At 34.3% G+C, this 22,075-nt stretch overlaps 1 protein-coding gene across 3 annotated transcripts in view; it reads left to right on the forward strand.

Moving 5' to 3' along the window:
• The window catches only part of LOC121422196 (endonuclease V-like), a 71,193-nt gene that overhangs the window by 31,939 nt on the left and 17,179 nt on the right, over positions 1-22,075 (forward strand). For all 3 annotated transcript variants that reach the window (XM_041617089.1, XM_041617091.1, XM_041617092.1), the window contains exon 8: positions 11,929-12,057. In XM_041617089.1, coding sequence (XP_041473023.1) covers positions 11,929-12,057 — 129 coding nt within the window. The remainder of the gene's footprint in view (positions 1-11,928; positions 12,058-22,075) is intronic.

Here is a 22,075-nt window from a genome sequence, read left to right on the forward strand (position 1 = left end):
CTGAAAAAGAAAGGGTTCCTATTCTGGTAGTGAGTGCATGCAACCAATGGGTTACCTTCAGCTTTATGATAAAGCTTTCTACAATATTCGGATAAAAAAAAAAGGATTTTCACTCACTCAGGAAGATCTTTTTGCAAGCACGTGCCTCTGGCTTGACCATTGAGATTGTGAAGTGAGCAGATAGTTGATATCCTCGTCTGTTTGAAACCTTTCCCCAGATAAACACCTCTAAAAAATCCCTTGAAGAAGTTGATATCATGTTCGTGCCTTAAATGCCCTCCATTAGCAGAGTTTGTTGTTAATGGAGCTTTGTGAAAATAGACTACTATGGATGGAAGCCTGAAAGATTCTATTATCTTGTAATTTGGTTTGGATATATGCTTGAGTCGAAAATTAATTCTCTTTCTTAGAATCAGGACTAAGTGGTCTTGTTATGGAAGCTATATTGATGAGACTGAATGCAACGGAGGAATGGATTACTCATGCAGTAATTTCACATTTGATATTGGAAATCATAGATGAAAAATACATGAACTGAGGAGAATAATATTCACTGTATTTTAACATCAAAATTGCATTCTGTAACTTTGGGAATGATCGGTGCCACATTTCTAATAGCTTTGCGTTTGATTAAGAGGAAGATTACATGCTTTGATAAAATTATTGTTCTATCTATTAAATTTAATTCCCAGATATATTTTTTAAAAATCATCATTTTTTTTTGTTGATAATAACAATATATAAAGATAATATCTTTAATTGTGACAGGTTCTACTAATTTCCACTTAGATTTTTTAATAACCCAGAATGATTGCTTTTATGTGTTCTTTACTATTTGTTGCAAAAGCAAATCATCTATAAAGTTGCGAGATTCTTTAACAGAATGTCACTCAAGAATCATAAAAATGCTGCACTGACCTACAGATGGGGGGGGGGGGGGGTGACGAGGGGTTTTCACAACCAAAGAAAAAAGAGAAAAGGAAAGAGAGAAGGGCAAAGTATATTGTTTTCTGAATATTATCTCAAAATCTATCACAAAATTTGATTTTTGTAATAAAAATGTCAAAATTTTGATAGCTTGCTTTGTTTGCTCTAACTTTCTATAAATTTAATGCATTATGCCATATCTAGCCCCCTCAAAAACTTTGTGTCATTACACTTCTGATATGTTGTCATATTTCAATAATTTTCCCCTGATCTATTTTTCCCAACCCAGATTCAGGTCCATTTTTACAAGAAATTATATTAGTTTGTTACCATGCATTTTATATCACATAATCTGATGTAAGTAATTTCTCTGATTGTAAACAAATACGCTGTATAGTGACAAAAATAGCACAAATAGAATAGTGATATTTTCTGTTTATGAGGGAAATATGACCTGTCTCAACATCAATACAATACATGTACTCGTCCTTTATTGTTGGAACATTACTTAATCTAATGAGATTTAAGATATGCATCTGTTTCCTGTATCATAAAGACTTGTTTTATTAAATAACAAATGCACAATTTCTATAACAAGTTAACTCTCAGCCAAACAAATTGAATGATTTCAGTAGCTTATAATACCTGCTATTGCAAAATAGTTTTATGAAACAGGACCACAGAACAAGAACATGTAGTTCAACACACCAGGTGAAATATGACAGCTTCAATATTAACTAAATGTCACTTACACCCTTTTGCTACTTAATGGCAGAAATTACCCTGCGGACATCCTGGGAATACAGTTATTAATTAGTCTTGTCTTGACAGTCAATCACCCATTGTACCGAGGGAAAGAGAGAGTGTAAATGGACACTTGTTACACAGGTCATCTTATATCTCGTGAGAATAGCCCTTATTGGCATTCAATTCTACCAATACATTACCAACATTAAAACCTCAGGGTATAGCGTGCTAGAGATTGTGTAAAAGTGGTTCACCTACAAAGATGTTGATTTCATAAATGGAATGTCACTGGTTTTCATGATTGATTATACACCATGTAATTCGAGGAACCATGGACCTATGGAGGAACTAAAATCATTAAACTTTGTTTGCGTTCTTACAAACTAGCAATTTTTTCTGAGTGTACTGGGTTCTGACAACCTCACTGGTTTTAGAAAGTAGTTTGGTAGTGTTTTGAGTAGCAAAAGTATCAAGGACATTCTAGATTTCAGAATTGGAAAGTGATATATGTTTTGTGGTGAGTCCACTTTTGGATCTTTTTACAGTTTGCTATTTGACATGTCCCTGTATCATGAGAGTCTTTTAAAGGGGAAGTTCACCCTGAAGAAAACTTTGTTGTAAAAATAGCAGAAAAAATAGTAAAAAATATTATTAACTGTATCAGACATCTGAGCAGGGCAACTTTGAAACATTGTTGCCTGCTTAACACTGGGATCGAATGGCCGGTCAATAAAATTCCAATTGTTTATCCACGGGCCCAATTTATTGCCCGCTCAAGAAAGTCAATGAGAAAATGCGTGGAAATGTGGCGGGCAATAAAAGGCAGCTCTAACATCCGGGTATTCAATGTGTTTTGTACGCGTCCTTGAACCGCGCAGTGCTATACGTCATAATGGTAATGAAGTTGAGACAACGCTGGATACTGCGTCCCTAGGCCAGGGACGCGTCATTTCAATTACGTCACAATGGTAAAGTTCAGAAGCCCAGTCTGCTCAACATGAGAAACTAGATTCTCATTCTAAAAATTTAAAATATCTAAATTTTAACGATTTGGCTCTAGATGTCTGATTTGGTTAATAATAGCAATATTGACTGGCCTGGGGGCGAAAGGACATATATCGCCCTCACTAAATTGATATCACCCTCGTCTACGACTCGGGCGATATATGTCGTATCGCCCCGAGGCCAGTCAATATTGCTTTATTGGTGAAGGTTTGAGGAAAATACGTTAAAGAGTAAGAAAGTTATTAGAGTTCAAAATTTTGGATTTGTGACGTCATAAACGAGCAGCTGCCCCATGTGTTATGTAATATAAAATGTATGAATTTCAAATTTTGTATGGTTCCTGATGACTTAATTTTGTTTTCTTTTCATGATCGGGTGTGAAACGATTAGTCTATTGATATACAAAATTTACAGTGAAAACCATTTTCAATTTTCTGAGAAAATGACATTTCATTGATTTTTTACCATTCGCTACGTAGGAATGCTGCTCGCATATGACGTCACAAATCAAATAATTGAAATTCTAATAACTTTTTAATTATTTGATGAATTTTTCTCAAACCTTCGGCAATATTTTTTATTATATTTTCTGCTATTTTTACAATAAACTTTTTGTCAGGGTGAACTTCCCCTTTAAAAGTGATGGTGGATTGTCACCATGTTGTCATAGATCTGGTACATTGATCTAAACTTATCTTTGTGAAATCATGAAATCATAGCTCGAAACCGACCATTCTGATGATCAGTTGATCACTAACACAGAAAAGCATATGTGGGACAGTGTATTAATTTCGCTCATTTCTCAGTAATTACACATTTTTTTCAAGAGCCATTTTGGCACATATTTTTTATTTATACAAACATTCGGGGTGGTAATTTTGTTGGATTCTGTTCAAACTTATTTTAAGATCGTTGCCACAATAGGTATTAATCTTTGAACCTCCGTTCATGTACCAGTTGACACAGGACATATTTTAGATGCATGTATTAAAATACAATAATCATGGTTACATGTAATAAGATAACAAAAGGGAAAGTGAGAACAAAACACGACATTTGCTTTGGGTTTATAAGATGTAAGGTTATAGGGCTTGGCTCAGTTACTTTCTTCAATTACAATCACGTAATTGAAGAAATGTTCAATTACAATTACTTTTCGATTAAATTACATTGTTTTCAATTACAATTGCTGATTTCTTTTGTCAATTACTATTACAATATCAATTTATGTCTAGAATAGTCATGAATTAAACCCATATTTATTCTGTACGTAGTACCACCTATTTCAACCTAATTATGTCTGAGTTACAGAAAAACTGACAAGATTCTGCCTGTTACTCTCTTTTATGCTGAAGCAGTTGACATGCCTGAAAAAAAAGTCATTTTCAAATAGGTCTAAAGTAATTGAATGTAATTAAAAGTAATTGACAGTCAATTACATTTTTTTTCAGTTACAATTACAATTACTCTCTGTATTAAAACTTCAATTATAATTACAATTACTAAATAAATGTAATCAATTACGTAATTGATCAATTTCCTTGTAATTGAGCCCAATCCTGATGTAGGGTTGGGGTTAGGGTTGCAAATTTATAGGATTTTATGTTAGGTTTAGGGTTAAGTTTAGGATAGGGTATATATAGTGTTAAACCCTGGATTGAAGTTGGTAATTCCATATAGTTTGTGGATTTTTTTAGTGGAGCAATTGTCACCAGAGCAAATGTCATGGAACCAGTAAGGACATGACATCATCAGCCCATCTAATGCATGTATACATGTATAAAATGTTTTCACAAAAATAGATCTATTCAATAACTTCTAAACACATCTATTCAATTAATAACAATCATTTTAGGAGTCCTATAAAGCGCAGTAGAATATATACATTATGGAGTAGTTTCTGCACTCTATAAATTTATGTATTATTATTATTATTTATATTACACAGGTGTTTTCATCAGATCTTGATCAATTTCTCAGCATTTTAGTCATTGAAGTTTATTCTTTGAAACTTTTCATCCTGGAGAACCCCTTTAATTTCAGAATGGGAGATACAACATTTCTAATTGAACAGTTTAAAAGATATTGAATTGAAATTCTTGTTCATGTAGTCAACACCTGAATGACAATATTTCCTTTTTGTGTGAGAACAGTTCATGTAAGGCAATTTTTTTTATCTTTCCAATCACCATACATATCATCACAGCAATTTTTGTCACCCAAGTAACATGTGACCGATCACCTGACATTTTCTTCAGCTTGAGGCCCAAGTTATAGATTAGATAGGAAGTAGCGTCTTGTGTAATTTAGGTAATAGGAGGAATGGTATTACGGTACCTTAAATGTCAGTGAGACCTGAAAATAGTTGGTCTTGACATCTATAATTTCTTTCTATGATCACTCTCTTGATAACTCCCAAATGGGTTTTTTTTTCAGAGTGTTTGCAACTAAAGTATGCATGACTTTAAAGAAATACATGGAGGTTAGTTCAACGTATTTGAAATTATAGAATAGATTGTCTTTTCACCTGTGCTACAGGTTGGTCCTTGTTTGCAAGTGTATATGAAATTGGGAAAAATAGGGGTGTTTATATGGCAAATAAGTACACGTTTTCAAGTGCAAAATGGGGGTGAAAATTGCCGGAATGTTCAGTAAACACTGAAATATTGTTTGAATTGAGAGTTGCGGATCAATTGATTGCCAAGATTGTCACATCTTTAACAGAGTACAGTAAGATGCCTAAATTCAAGCAAACTTACTGTCTAACTCTTCAACATTTGATAAGCTGTAACTTGGCAATAAATGGGAATTTCTAGAGGTCTTTTGATCATAATAGGTGGTTTCAAACCGCCTCGATCACAAGAATCCCCGTTAAATTACGGGAACTGTTTTCGGCTAAAAAATACCCATTAATTATTCCTGCATTCACACCGCCCCGAAACATACCCTTCGGGATAAGTTCCTGAAGTTACGAGCATGCGCATAGTATGGTCTGATAAGCAGGCAAGGCGCGAGATTCAAAATCACTAGCCCAGCAGCCACCCACAGCTCCCGCGCCCAACGACACGCTGGGGTAAAAGTTCCCGTAATTTGCTTTCACATCGCCAAAATACCTGCGACCTTGGAAAAAATCCCTGCGAAAGTTCTCGTAATTTCGCCAAGTACCTACTATTTAGCGGGTATTTTCTTTCGGGGAGATTACGCGTAGTTTGCTTTCACATTACCAAAATACCTGGTATTTTCTGATCGGGGTAAATTTCCCGATCAGAGAATACCTGGAACTGACGAACTTCAAGGCGGTCTGAAACCACCTTTTGTTGGCTAAATCGCCCCAGCTCCAGTTAATTTTTTTTCCTGCCCGATGCAGATGTCATTTCCGTAACAAATTTGTAGGTATCTTCTTTTATTATGTATTTCCGATCATCAATATTCTTCGTTCACTTTTTCTATGAGGTTAAGTTATGTACGTGAAGATGAATCTTTTTAAGGGGAGGGGTTCATCTATTAGCTATAATATTTCCTCTTCAAAACAGCACAAGAAATTTATCAAAGTGTTGAATACGTTCCATTATACATGTCCATCATAGATCTACATTTTTCACAAAAAAAACTATGGAAATATAGGGTGTGAAGTGATGCTTGCGATTTGGTGATTCTTGACATGAATCTCAATCCCATGGGCGAAGTAACAAATGTCACATGCTTTAACTCGTCTCTCAAACTCTGACATATATTTCATTTCAGGCTTTAGAATGCCTAAGAGAGATTTGAGACAAGAAACATTAATGTCATACTCCCAATACTCATTTGAACCTAACAAGTTCGAGGCCATAGTGAAAATAATACAGTTTGAATCTTGAACGTAAGGGCCCTCGTGTAACTTACATGTACACACACATAAAGACTTGACATTTTAAATCTATCAAGTTGTAGGTCAAAGTAGAAATACCGTAGTAGTTCAATATCGGAACTTCACACATATCAACGACTTTTGGCAATTTGCTATTCTTATTGGTAACATAACTGCTAAAGAACTTTATGTTGAAATATAATACCAGTGTATAGTTTCACACTGTGCTCTTTAAAAAGTTCCTTGCAAGGAAACTTAGTCCTAATACAAATCAGGTTTTGAGCCGAATGTCAAAGTGGATCTGTTAAATTATTCCGCACTTTACATGTATTCAGGTCTAATTTCCTATATTTTATTAATCATTTCTCTTTTATAACACTTTCTCCTTGAACATACAGTACATGTAATATCTGCAATGATATCGATAGTGATAGTTTTATTAAATCATAATTGTGATCACATCCAGCACAGAATAACAATCTGTTAGCATAAGCAATAATTTATATCACTCAGCATAAAAAAAATGTCTTACAATCATAAAATGATTTTTGTCAGTATGAACATTTCATATCGCCCACTTTTTTCAAACTTCTATGAATTCTTCAAAAAAAATAGCACAAAATTCCACCTAATTGTTTTCTTTATTTCACACAAAAAGTGATTTGTTGAATAGATATATGTTTAATTTTATCATTGTCACAAACATAACAACATAGAAGCATAGTACCTGTCAAGAAATAATGTTTTCCTATGTCATGATTGTATTTTTATTAAAAGGATAGATATGAAGAATTATAAGAAACGTTGCGATATTAAACAAAAGTTTATTTTTAAAAAACAACCTCACAAAGAAAAAAAAAGAGAAGATTTTCAATCTCCGTTGGAGAAAAGTGACATGGAAGATGTAGTGGTTTCTATTTCAACATGGAGAGGATGGGCGAACCATAATAAAACCATTCCAGCAATTAGAGTGCCATCTTGTTGTTATCCTCTCGAAGAATGACATCAATTAGCTTTTTGCCGATAGCGTGCAAGTCCGTGTTAATGGGTATGTTTGCTGAGCGTGACAATGCGGCTGATGTCCGTCACACTTCCAAATTTCTCTCAAGCTCAAGGAGAGACGTCAAGGAAGAAAGTTGGGAGCAAATTGGTTTTGATTTAGAGAAATGTATTCTTTCTCCATGTCTATTGATCAAGGATGGGGAATATTATGGTGGGTTTGAAAGTGATGTGTTTTGAATTGACAGTAATGAATTCATATTTTGTGTTGATTTCAGACATGATCGTATCCACATATTGTTCGGATAATTATGACCTTGGTAGAAGGAAATTTATGTTAACATCGGAGCCAGAGATGTCTTGAGTCGTTAGAGTGCAGCTCTTTACTGTGTCATGTGCAGTAATATTAACCCATAGATATAAAACAGGCTTTATAGGGTCAAAAAGAAATATTCCTTTTTCCTGATTATGATATTGGCAGCAATCCTAGATTTCAATATACAGTGCGTCCCAGAAAAAACGAAACAGAGATTTAGCGATCATTTATCATTACTTAATCATAAATAAAATAGACAAATGACCTACCAATATAAAGCTTAGAATCTCCTCTTTTATCTGATATTACTTAGATTATTTATCATTCGCGGCGCATGAGTGAGCAAATACAATTTGAAGAAAGGATATCAAAAACTCATTTGGCGGGGGTATCTGGGTTTCAAAAAGAAAACCACATTTCTGAAAAGTTCAGTATCTCCTCTTTAATTTGATACCTAAATGAGAGAAAATGGTGAAGAAATAACAAAGTTCTGGTCCTTTGAAATAAGGCTTGAATTTCAATAATTTCATAAAATGTAGAGGTTCTCCAGGCTGGCTTTCAAACTCACACGACACTTTGTTTTGTTGACGATCAGCCATGCATTAATTTTTTTGTTCACCATGCAAAAACTTCTGTGGGATACCGGTGAAAACACGTTTATCTCATGAAATTATGGAAATACAAGCCTTATTTAAAATTACTAGAACTTTTTTATTTCTTGACCATTTTCTGTAATTGAGGTAGCAAATTAAAGAGCAGATATTGAACTTTTCGGAAATGTGGTTTTCTTTTTGAAACCCAGATACTCCCCGCCAAATGAGTTTTTGGTATCCTTTCTTCAAATTGTTTTTGCTCACTCATGCGTGAATAAGAAATAACCTAAGTAATATCAGATGAAAGAGGAGATTCTAAGCTTTAAATTGGTAGGTCATTTGTCTATTATACTTATGATTAAGTTATGATAAATGATCGCTAAATCTCGGTTTCATTTATTCTGGGACGCACTGTATATAAGATGAGTGAAGATTAATAATAACTCTAATGAAAATTTGCCAATTTGTGATTTAAGGACGTTCCACAGTTATGTTTGTGCGCATTATGATCTGTGCATATTTTACACTCTGCGCGCTGACGTCACAATGGATGAACAGGTGATTCATCAGCTGTGGGTATGAGCTGATTTTTCTCATCATCTGCTCTCTAACTGCAGATCCGATGCATTATTTTATGAAGCTAAAAAGAATAAAATTATTTTTTTTAATATCTCTACAATTTCAAATTACTTTACTCTGCAGTGCTGCCAAAAATCACAAATATGACCCCGAGTTTGAATAAATGGTAGAGTGGTTTTCATTTTTCCTTCACATATATACTAAGCATTGGCATATTTTTGGTGTTTTTAAAAACACATTGCTCTAATAAAAAAGGCTGTTAATTTGAAAACAAGCACATGAACCCCTATTTTCTAATGCTTGCACCTCTTAGGTATACATTCCTCTACAACTTTGCAAATTTTGGTGAAAATGACATGGATTTTGAATAAAATGCAGAATTTATTGTACTTTTATAGTTTGTTATTGAAATAAAAGAAGATTGAGATTGGGTTTTATGTTAGCTTTCACACCATTTTTAAGAACTGACAGTGCTGTTTGACTTAACATTGCAAACAAATAGCACTACAAAGATATTCTCCATTCCAACGATACAATTATTAACTCTCTTGTGAAATTTGATAACCTTTTCATGTATTTTGACTGAGTAATAGAGGTTTAAACTCATTGTAGTGATATTACGAGGTCTAAAAATGCCAAATTCTTGTGAATACGCAATTCTTAAGAACATCCAGTTGGGTGAACTTTGAAGCTCTATAGCAAAAAATCAAGCACATGGACCTATGTCAATTTTTGCATATTTCGAATATTCAGGTTCTAAAGTATCTATGTGCAAAATTTGGTGAAAATGACATGGATTTCTTTTTAACTTTTGAACGTCCTTAAACAGTGATTTTGTTGTTTTCATTGTGTTGCCAATTTAGAGTGTGTAATGATTATGAAAGTGAAGCTCTTCATATCTAGTTAAGAATTGCTTTTATACTGTACACTCCCATTAAAATAGACAAGTTTAAAAGGAAATGTAAAGAAATTTTACATTTCCATAGTGATAGTGGTGGTATAATAGACAAATATATCAGGCTTTGAGTATAGTGGGAATTATTCTTCTGAGGTGGGACTGGCATGGCATTACTATTTTTCCCTAGAGGAAAAAAGTAATATTGCCAGTACAACAAAGGATGATTAGTTCCCTCTGAAAAAAAAAGGCCAGGCATATTTGTTTTGAATCCTATATTTGAAAGTTAGAACAATAGATCTTGATAATCTAGTTCTTGTAATTCATCCTTTTTTTTAAATCAGAACCAAAATATCAACTCACTGCACTGACTAGTTTTCCTGAAGCCACGCACTCAGTGGAACAATGATTAGTGCCTGTGCTGTTCTTTCACAGCACTTGCCCGTTAAAGGCACCTCGCTGACCGATGTGTCCAAGAGATTGCATGATCTGTGACTTCACTGATGGAATAGTGCACTCTTCCATCATTGACGTCACAGAATATCAGTAGACAATTTTCTTCAGTGGGCGTTTCATTTTAAACATCGCAAAATAGTGAGAGTATGTTGGGTCACATGATGCTATTAAAACCAATCAGCATAGGAGTTAATGTATGTAGGATATAATGAAAAAAAAGGTTTGTTTGTTTAACATCCAATATAAGAGATTGTACAATATTGTATGTTCATATCTTCATCAGATGTTTTTTGTATATGCATAGAATATTCCATTTCATGTTTCTTAAAACTTTTGTTTAGGTTCTGCTTTTATTATTACTATTGTTTTTATATAAAAATTATTATTATGGTTATTGTTAATGTTGTTGTTAATGTTGGTTTTTTTTGTCTCGCCTGCATTGCAGAGTGAGACTATAGGCGCCGCTTTTCTGACGGGGGCGCCGGCGACGTTGTCAATGTTGAAATCTTAACCAAGATTAAGTTTTTGAAATGTCATCATAAAGTATCTGGACCTAGTTCATGAAACTTGGACATAAAGGTAATCAAGTATTACTGAACATCCTGCCTGAGTTTCAGGTCACATGACAAGGTTCAAAGGTCATTTAGGGTCAATGAACTTAGACCATGTTGGGGAATCAATATCAAAATCTTAACCAAGGTTAAGTTTTTGAAATATTGTCATAACTTGGAAAGTATACGGACCAGTGAACATGAAACTTAGACATAAGGGTAATAGTGAATCATTGAACATCTGCCTGCATTTCAAGTCACATAACCAATGTCAAAGGTCACTTTAATAGGGTCAAAAAACTTTGACCACTTTGGGGATATTTGTGGAATTGTCATAACTTTAAAAGTTTATGAATCTACACATGTAGTTCATGAAACATAGACACAAGGGTAATCAATTATGTTTTGCACATGTCTTAGGTCACATGATCATGGTCAAAGGTCATGTTGGGTCAATGGACATATTATTTAGTATCATGAGTGTTTTCTTTTGTCAGTAATTATTCGATATCTGTTTTCAAAGTCAGCACTGCTGCTATATCGAATTGCGAAATGCAGGCGAGACTGCCAGAGGTGTTCCACCTAATATTATTATTATTATTATTACCATCATCATGAACATCATTGTATACTTTTGGTATTTATTATTCATTACTGTTTCTGCTGATTTTAAACATGTACATCTTTGGCTCAAGTAATGTCCCAGATGCTATTCATTGTTGCTGTTCCCTATAACAAACATCTGCAGTGAATAAGATTCCAGAAATTCTATGTAGAACCTTAATTGAATCATAATTTGAAATTTGTTAAGTTGTTTGATATATCTTTCCAAAAATGGTGTGAAATGACCTATCACTTTGATTTATAATTGAAAGCTGGTCAACTTCAGGGCTTAAAATGTACATGTCTGCACCCTCTACTATATTTGAAGTAGTCATTAAATTCATTTTATATTCCATTCTGTAACGCTTACACAAAACTGCCATTCCTTTTATTGTCATTTCTTAAAGGCCCTGCGTAGTTGCGAGAAAACCATCAACCCCATATTCGTATCTGTAGGCCATCGCATATCGTTGGAGACGGCTACTGTCTTGGTACGAACATGCTGCCAGTATCGCATTCCTGAACCAGTTAGACAAGTGAGTGAGTCCATACATAGTCTTTTCCTTTCAGGAACATGTGCCCTAAACCTTAGCATTTGATTCAAAGCTGATTGTTACAACTTATCATAATAATCAATGCCATCCATTTCAGAAAACAGCCCCACAATCTATTTTTAAGGTTTTGTATTACGGGGTACTGTTTCTTGAAATACAAAGGCCCGAATTCACAAAGGTGGACTAAAGTTATACCCGGGGTATAAAACGCGTCATTTGACGTCATTTTAATCCATGGACTAAAGTTATACCCGGGGTATAACTCAGCCGTGGGTTAAATTTAGTACCCGGTGCTAAAGTTAGTCCATGGATTAGTAAGTCCTCCGTTTGTGAATAGCGCGGTGGACTAACTTTATACCCGGGTGTTAGCTAACCCCCGACTAAATTTAACCCCGGTATAACTTTAGTCGACCTTTGTGAATTCGGGCCAAAGTGATTTTAACTGACTTGTTTTGAGCCAATCAGATGCAAGGATTTCAGGGGATTATAACACCAGTCAGTGAAAAATAACTGTTTAGCTTTATGAAAATGCTTCCCTGATGGAATCAGTCTGGCTTTACCTAAGTTCATTCCTGATATCATCTCTCATCTTAATGATGTATTAATTTCCCAAACCTTATTTCTTATGTAGGCCTAGACATTGGTCAAGTTGGCATTTTTGTAGTTTCACTCAATAGTTGGCAATATCTGCATTACTTGACCCTGGCTGGAAGTACAATCCAGGTGGGTGTCTCATAAAGCTATTTGTAAATGACTTTATGCATGACGGAAACATGTTCTCAGGTGCTAAGTCAGCTACCAAGGGATGTATCATTTAGCACAAGGAAGAGTCACCATTTGTGCATAAAGTCATTCATAACTTACAAACAGCCTTATGAAATACCAACCAGGTGTTTTCCGTATGAAGGAAATTTTAGTCTACTTGCGTTCAGTCTTCTTGGTTTATTTTATTGCTATATTAATGTAGCAGGAAAATTTGATCTCTATTTATTTAAATCAAATTTCTATTTTTTTGGAGGGGGTGACTAATGATAATAATGTCATATTTTCTGCCAGTAGGTCACGCTCATCATGATAATATTATTAACCGGGCTTTAGCACGGCTGCCTTGATGGTGTGCTTGAGCAGCTTTTGTAAGGAATTTCTTCTTACTGGGTACCCATTCATCTTGAGTGCAGCACAATGTAGGTTAATTTCTTTCTGAAGGAAAACATACCATGGGAATTGAACCCACGTCCCTCAGATTGAAAGACAAGCATCATAACCACTAGACCACGATGCTCCCATGTTGTGTGGATTTGATCTTCATTGCGTGTCTTGCTATCAACTGAATATTGAATATTGCTATCTGAACAGAGTTGACATTAACATGATCTTTTCACGACTCATTCGCTTTGCTGTGCAAGCAGTTGAAACAGTTTTTAAAAGTGACTGGGGTACTCTGCGGTTGGAACATTAGTGCTTACTTCACAAACGTGGTTTTTAGTCAGTGGTTTGAGAGCATGGCTTTTGCAAATTTAATGCATTAATATGTAAATAGTGCACAGTTAAACTAGTGTGCAATGCAGTGCATTCGAGGGAATATGACAAGCACAGGTTGCATGCGTTGAGTGCTTTTGCATGATATTTTGAATGTTGGTAAATAATGATAATAATAATATTGCATTTATGAGGCACCGATTAATCCAGTTTCCTATTCCTTGGCGCACTATATATTACCCCGGCTGTAGCTCCAGCTTCGTGCATTCAAGGAATTAATCCTGCCAGGTACCCATTCACCTCACGTGGGTTGAGTGCAGCAAAAATGTGGATAAATTTCTTGCTGAAGGAAAACATGCCGTGGCTGGGATACGAACCCACGTCCCTCTCATTGAAAGACAGGATGCGTAACCACTAGACCATGACGCCCCCACTGTGCCAAAAAAATGTAGCTTGTAGGCATTCGACCAAATACCCTTAGCATATTGATGATACTCATTGATATCTTTACCCCCCCCCCCTCCTGCTTCCCTCCTTCAACCTTATAGACCAGGGGTTCTCAAACTTTTTCTTTAAAGGGCCAGATTAGACTCCAAGTAAACCTGAAGGGGCCAGGGTGGAGTGGATACTTAGAAAAAAAAAATGTGCGCGAAGTGCAAAGACCTTTGCGGTCGGGGTCCAAGATGCTCTCTTGTGCAATCTTGCCCTTATTTTGGGAGCATTTAATCCAACAAATTTGTTTGACTGTCATTACTTTTATTACGGTTAGGTCTAACATGGATACACAATGTAATCATATTGAGCTATGTTTCATATTGTGACTTAAAAAATGATTTAAAAAAACCCAGCAGAGTCTCGTGGGCCGGATTGAGAAACTCCAAGGGCCGGATCCGGCCCGCGGGCCGTAGTTTGAGAACCCCTGTTATAGACTGTAGTTGAAACATTGTACAAGAAAGATTGGTTATTGTGAAAACGAATGCTGCATATGATGGGTGACCATTCGATTTCCTGAAAGGGATCTGAGCCTGGTCTTACAAAAGAGTTACGATTGATCCGATCAATCTTAAGTACCGGTATATGGAAATCCATCAATATCATAATTTTTTTCTTCAGGAAATTCGGTCAATGTCCTTTGAAAACCAAGAGAATACTGAATTGTCAAGAAAAGACAGTGAATGTATGAACATACATCATTTCTAGAAAATATTTTGAACAAACATGTATTTTAGATGTTGACGTTGCTGGCTTTCCATATGATATTTGCGATTGATCGGATCAATCACAACTCTTTGTAAGATGGGCCCCTGATATTCTAAGAAATGATAAAGGAATACATTGTTCTTTGTGAATGACATTCTTGATCCAAGTGAGACTCTTACAAATATATTGTCAGTTAGAAATGTGACAGAATATAGAGTGGCAAAATAAATACCTTGCGACATGTAAGGAGCTATAATTTCATTTATCATGCCTTTTTGAAAGGCCAATGATATATATATTGAAAGGACAGCCCTGTATAAAGAAGATCAAATTAATAAATCATAGCATGGGCAGAAAGTAAAAACATTAAGAAATATTCATTTTTGGGGGGCTATAAATAATGGATTTAGATGACAGATTTGATGTTAAATGAATTCTTCAAAATTCCCAATACATGTACATAAAATATAACAAGCTCAAGAAATGGAGCAAAAAAGAAAAAAATAACTCTGTCTTACATTTCTAAATTGATGCTTTCACATTGACTGATCACCTTGACTTCTGTCTTTGATAGCTATGTATTTTAAGCTTCGTTCATATATGGTCCGACAAAGGTCAGCAACATGACAATGTTCCATACTTGGTTTTCAGAAATTTAAATCGCCTCATTTGTTCTACATCGAACATGCTTGAAATCATAAAAAAATTAATCTAAAGGTAGCATGGGTAAACTTACAAAATCACAGTTATTAAATGAAGTATGATGTCATGAGCTATGTTGTCTGTATTTGTCTGTGCAACCTGTATAAATTATAAGTTCATTTTAGTGCTTTTGATAACAGGGCCCCATCTTACAAAGAGTTACAATTGATCTAATCAATCGTAACTCTATGGAAATCCATCAATGTCATCAATTATTTTGCAGGAAATTTCCTCAATGTCTTTTGTAAGCAAAGGAAAGCACACTGAACTTGCAAGAAAAGGATGAGTGCATGAATATGCAGCATATCTAGAAAATATTTTGAACCAACATGCATTCTAGATGTCGATGTTGCTGGCTTTCCATAATTGCGATTGATCGGATCAATCGCAACTCTTTGTAAGACGGGGGCCCTGGTCTTTGTCACCTTGCAACCCCAAAATGTTGCAAAGGCAGGAATATTTTCTTTAACCCATCACCTACTGGAACTGGGTGATTCCTGTACAAAGTCAATGGGAAAATTAGTGGCCAACATGACTCATTTTCCAAAGATATTGTCAAAGAAATGTTTCTTGACTTTGATACTGAGCAGCTCACTTGCACCATGTCTGAAAGGAGGCTCTAGTGAGCTACTGGTGAATTACTCTAATTAGTTTCTTCTGGCCATTGACATGAATACTGTATGCAGAAACTAAAGCAATAAGCTTTGAATGAATAAAGGTAAATTTACTTAATGCCCTGTAAATTGAGCAAATGAAAAATTCACTCTATTGCAAGTACTTTTTTCAGTGAAAAGAGCAAAAGTTTGTAAGTTTTTACTTTACTATTGCCAAAGGACACTAGGCCGCAGTGGGATTTGAACTCACAAATCTCCGATGAAAGCAGAGATGCCAAGTTCCAGGCACCAGTCAGAACCCCTACACCACAATGCTTTTATGTGATTAAAAAAAAACTTTCTGGGAAATTAATTTACAGTTATCACTCTTCAAATTGTTAATACTCGTTAGTATTAACATTTTCTACTTACTTAGACCTAGTTTCATGATAATTGCAATTACGTGTACCTTCTCTTTTTTACTCTGAGAAGGAACACATTACAGCTGACTAGTCAGACAAAATGTATTTGATCTTTCTGAAAGAGACATGAATCAACATAAACAAAATATGCTGATGTTGAATAGATTTATTTCCAATCCCCCCTCCTTTTTTGGTGTTGTGTCAAAATTTTGTTGAAGAAAGAAAATTGATAAATATTAGGGAGCTTATTTGGAGTTAATATAGTGTTTAGACAAGATGATAGAATTTATGCATTCCAATTTCATGGAACGCAAGGTGATATTAAGCCCGAGACGGTTTGGTTACCTCTTCATTTTGCTTCTAACTACCGGGATGTATTCTTTGATCTTTTATTCATGAATTTGGAGAAAGTGTGCTGTTTTAGAGCTAAATGTTTCCTAATGTTCATTTTGGTTTCTTTGAATTGCATGTGAATCCTTCTATCTTCTATTGAAGTGTTGTCAAAAAGGCTATACTGCTAAGGGTGCACTATCCCATGGTGTTGTTTATCAGTCTCTTGATGTAGGAGAAGACCCAAGTTATCCTTTCTGAAAGTCTTCATGGAACAACATATAACTGACCCACATTTTTCTTCAAAGAGTTGCAGATTGATTTGATCAATCAAAAATATGGAAGCCAGTACGTAATGTTAAACATCTAACATGCATACATGTGCGTTGAAAGTGTTTCTAACTATGATTGAACGCAACACTGTCTTTGCAAGTCTGTGTGCTCTGTTTTCAATGGGACGATTTGTACATTTCCCATGTAAAGAATTTATGACAATGATATATTTGCATTGGCGAGATTAATTGGATTAGTCACAATCGTTTCAAAGACATGATCCAGGTGTATTCAGTTACACCATGCAATCAACCTTCTGCAACTAACGTTTTATGTGAAGCGAAACCAATTAGTCTTTAAATCACTGATTTATTTTAATCATTGATTTAAATCAGTGTACAAATGATTACAATTTTTGTTTGTTTGTGGAATTTCTTTTTTTTTATCAAAAGAGATAGAGTGTATTGACTTTATATAATCAAAACATGAATAAATCTTTCATATAAACTCAAAAAAATTGAAATAAAGTCAATAAAATCAGGTTGATCTTGCAAACCCATACACATGTAGCCTATAAGGGCCCGTGGCATAAAACTTTTTTACCTGAGAAAACTCAAGTTTGTTTTACTGGAGTTTTTGCCCAGTGTTAAAGTCAATGGCATAAATCAGACTAACCTCAGTTTTCAGTTTTTACCAGAGTTTTCTCAGGTAAAAAGTTTATGCAACAGGCCCAAGGAGTTAGAACCTTTTCTCCACTTTTTAAAGTGGACTTACACAATGTTTCTTGTGAAATGTGTCTTTTTTAATTGTTGATAGTAAAACAAACCTTGTTTCTTAATGTCACAATAAAAAACTGTTTTTAGAGAGCAGTTTTTAAGAAAGTATAAGTAATGAATACCGGAATAGGTTTTTTTGCCAGTTCTTCTTCTTTGATCATTCATATGAACTACTTTTGCCATGTCAAATGGAAGATGTCTTATCACAATTTGCAAACTGAATACAAAAACAGCTTTTACCACTTCTTTAAAAAAGTGTGTAATTCAGTGATTTCTATTTTGGCTGGATTTAATTATGAAATAGATAGATTAGACTAATTTTAGTAGTGAAATGTATAATTTTGATAAATGATGTCAGTGTAAGGGTTATTTTGGTGTTTGAAGTTTGTTTTAATTTTTTGTTAAAGAATCAAAAAATGATTTTATAATCTGATTTTAAATAAACAAAAATCTGATGTAAATCATATGAAAACATTGTCAACCTTGCTTTAAAAGAAGTTTATAGGGTCGCTGTCTTTTTTTTTTATAAAACATCTTGGAATGAATCATGAATATAAAACTGCAAACATATTTGACAATATTGTTTTTTCTTTTATCTTCCAATTTGGATATTTTAACATTACCATTTAGTTTACAACAGTAAGATTAATAATGGTTCAACACGACACCACGATTGTTTTGTGGATATATCATTCTTTTTCAAAAAATTTTTAAAGTTATACTTTCAAAGTAAACAATCATAAAATCAATTCATAACAAATTCTCATAATATTTCTGACCTTGAATACATGTATGTTGTTTGTACTTTTTAGCGATTGCCATCAAACTTATATCTTTTCTTATTTTGTCAAATAAGATTTCTTTATAAAAGATGAGAAATTGAAAGTATGATTTGAAAACTCATGAGTACAACCATAAGTTTAACATTAATGGCATTACATTTTTCGCAATTTCTATAAATCCATTCTAGTCGTGTTCAATTTTCAAAACCCTGATTTGATTAGTTGTACATACGCTTATCAGTATTTGGCCAATTTGGGGGACATCTATGTTTATTCCTCATTTATTCTTTTACTCTTGTTTCAAAGCTTTTAGGCTAAAAGCTGAAATGAGGACCATCTAATTCTATTACCATTCCAAATCCAGGTATTTTATTGTCCAAGATTTCACTGGGGTCATGTGTGATGAACATAGATTTCTACAGGTAATTTCAAGGTTAGGATTATGAAACCTTGGCAATGGTAAAAGTTAAGACATAGGGGGTTCTTAACAATCAATTTGAAGATGATTTTTACATTATGTCGAATAAAACAAAAAGTACAAGATTTTTATTTGAAATGAATGGTTACCCTAATGAATATTCATGAAGACATGGCTCGAACTGTTTCATCGGAATAATGCAAATCTTTAAAATTCAATAACTTTGTTATTTGTTATCTGATTTTGATGAAACTTTCATCATTTTCTCTGAATTTTATTCTTTTTATTTAGATATAATTATTTTTGGCTCAGAGCATCCCTTTGAGTTCTCTTACAATATTAAATCAATACTTGTCTGGGCTATTGCTGATTAATGTTTTAAAAAATCAATGGTTGTGGTGTTATAAGCCTACTTGAATTTATATTTAAATCTTTTGCAATTTAGTTAAGAAAAAGGAAGCCATGACATTTTCTTGATTGTTATACAGTATTTTACAAATGTAACTGCTGGCTCAAACACATTTTAATAATATTGTTTGTTCACCCTGGCAATGTGACAGTTACATCCGAGAGTATTGAATTTAATAGCAGTCTGTGACATCTCTGAAATATAAGTATATTCAGTATGAATTCTCAATATTTTATTGGATATCAAACAATCACTCTATTATGGCATTGACTCGAATATTAGCAGTTTTATCGGGGATAATTCAGTTCATCCTAGGTTGTCATACAAACAAATAAATGATGGTGGCCTCAATGGTGTTTGCTTATAATGATCTTTTTGTGAACAATCAGTAATCGAATATGCAGTCAAATAGCTCATGTTCTTAATACTTCAATTATGTTACATGAACATTCATTTTAAGGACCACCAGTACTGTGATATTGTCCACCCCAATATTTTATGAGCATAACACTGAAAATTTCATTAAAATCATATGTAAAATAAAAATATATGACATTTTTAGATTTTGCTTAATTTTGTGAGCAGCTAATTTAGAAAATTCTTGAACTAAGAAAAAACTTGTATTTTGAAGCACTTTTTTTATGTAAGAAAAGTGCCCCTCATAAATGTATGCTGTGCCCCTTTCACCCGAGAAGGACGTATTTTATGTATAAGCAAGTACCCTCTTGTCTTCTTGTAAGTGCCCTTTCTCGAATCAGTGCCCCTCACATATGCGTTCTGTGCCCATTTCATTCCTTAGAAGGACCCATTTTATGCCGTTATGTGCCCTTTCGCCTTCTTATAGGTGCCCTTTCTTGTACTAGTGCCCCTTTTTACTCAAAAAAACAATATTCTCATTCGTATGTTATTACTTATCAAGGAAAGAAACTAGGAAGAATAATTCTACCTGCCTTAAGTTTCCAGAGTCATGTGAGTGGGGTAGATAAGCGGTGGCATACAGATGGGGGGTTCGAGCCCCCCCCCTAAAAAACACAACCAAGAAAAAAAAGAGAAAACGAAAGAAAACGAAAGAGTGAAAGGTGAAGTATATTTTTTTCTGAATAGTATGTCAAAATCTATCACAGAATTGGATGTTCGTTATCAAAATGTCAGATTTTTGGCTCGCTTGCTTTGCTCGCAGCTTCTACATGATATGATATATCTTGCTCCCTCATGATTTTTCAGCTCATTACACCACTGTAGGGAGGTAATTTTTGGTTTGTTTAAAGAAAATGCCCTTTTTTCCCTCCACTTTCAACTTTGCCCTGCAGCCCCTTTGTATTTGTCCTTTAAAAAAACCTGTAGTAGACCACAATATAGGATGTAAAACTCTAATTTAGACACAAGTAGCAATTTATTAGCCTCATTTTGAAAACTGTCCTTCAAGATGTCACTTGAAAATCTTCTGCCTTTTTTAAATCTAAGGAAGATGGTAACATACTGACAGGAAACATGAGCTGTCTGTGACAGGATCCTTGTAGGGGGTTCTAGCTGTGTTGACTCCCTATTGCTGTGAGTGTGTGTATCTCACACACCGTTTTTATTAGCTGCACTGTACAGTCAGTGTACCTTGTACATACTGTATTGTAGGTCATGCTGGTTTCATCTAGAGTTTGTGTGTTGTGGTGCACAGATTTGCTGTATACACATAGTCATTTATTTTCAAACTTTGGCTTACATCTCCAGAGTTTTATAATAGTTTCGTAAGATAGTCAAATTATTTTCAAACTTTGGCTTACATCTCCAGAGTTTTATAATAGTTCCTTAAGATATGATACTGTGAAACTTTTGGGATGGTGTTTTCACACCAAACAATAAAAAACAAAAGAAATTGTGAGTGAGGGACATCATCAACTCTGTCATTGCATGACTAGATCGTACATATAACTATTTTGTGAAAAAATAAGTGAAAGTTTAAAATGTCAAAACTTTCTTATTTTACATCCAATTTGATGAAATTTTCAGCATTATGCTTGTATGATTTTTCTTTCTTGATTAAAATCAACATTTTTCTGGGTTGGACTTGACCTTTTAAAGAACACACATTACATGTATATTTGCATTTTGCCGTAAGCATAGTTTTTTTTTCCCAGTTCCAAGAAAAAGGGAAAGAAAAGTAGGTCTGAAGCAAGTAGGATGGATGAATTAATGAGTGCACCCTTGATCAAGGTTAATGTCTTTGGAGGTAGAATGATGGTTAAGTTCCACATTCAGAAAGGCAGAGAGATTAACCATGATGCATTTTCTATTCTCCCTTTCATCATTTTCTTGGAATTTCAGATTAGGAAATGCATGCCCATGTATGTATATATCTAGATTAAACTGTTTTTCTTCTGGAGAAGTGGATTTTACATTGGATTTTAAATGTTACATTTGTATATACAGGCACTCTTCGTCATATACTCTCAAACTGTCCAGTTTTCCTTGGTAGATTTGAGTTGCGACATAATAGCATTCTTACATGTAGGTACATGCACAAAATGTTCCTTAAAAATCTGACTATTAAACAGAAACATTTACTCCGACTTAGAAGGGCGTTCAATCGTCGGGGGATCATACCTCCCCACATTCTCACAA

The sequence above is a fragment of the Lytechinus variegatus genome, chromosome 10, assembly GCF_018143015.1.
Source record: "Lytechinus variegatus isolate NC3 chromosome 10, Lvar_3.0, whole genome shotgun sequence".
In the NCBI taxonomy this organism is placed as follows: domain Eukaryota; kingdom Metazoa; phylum Echinodermata; class Echinoidea; order Temnopleuroida; family Toxopneustidae; genus Lytechinus; species Lytechinus variegatus.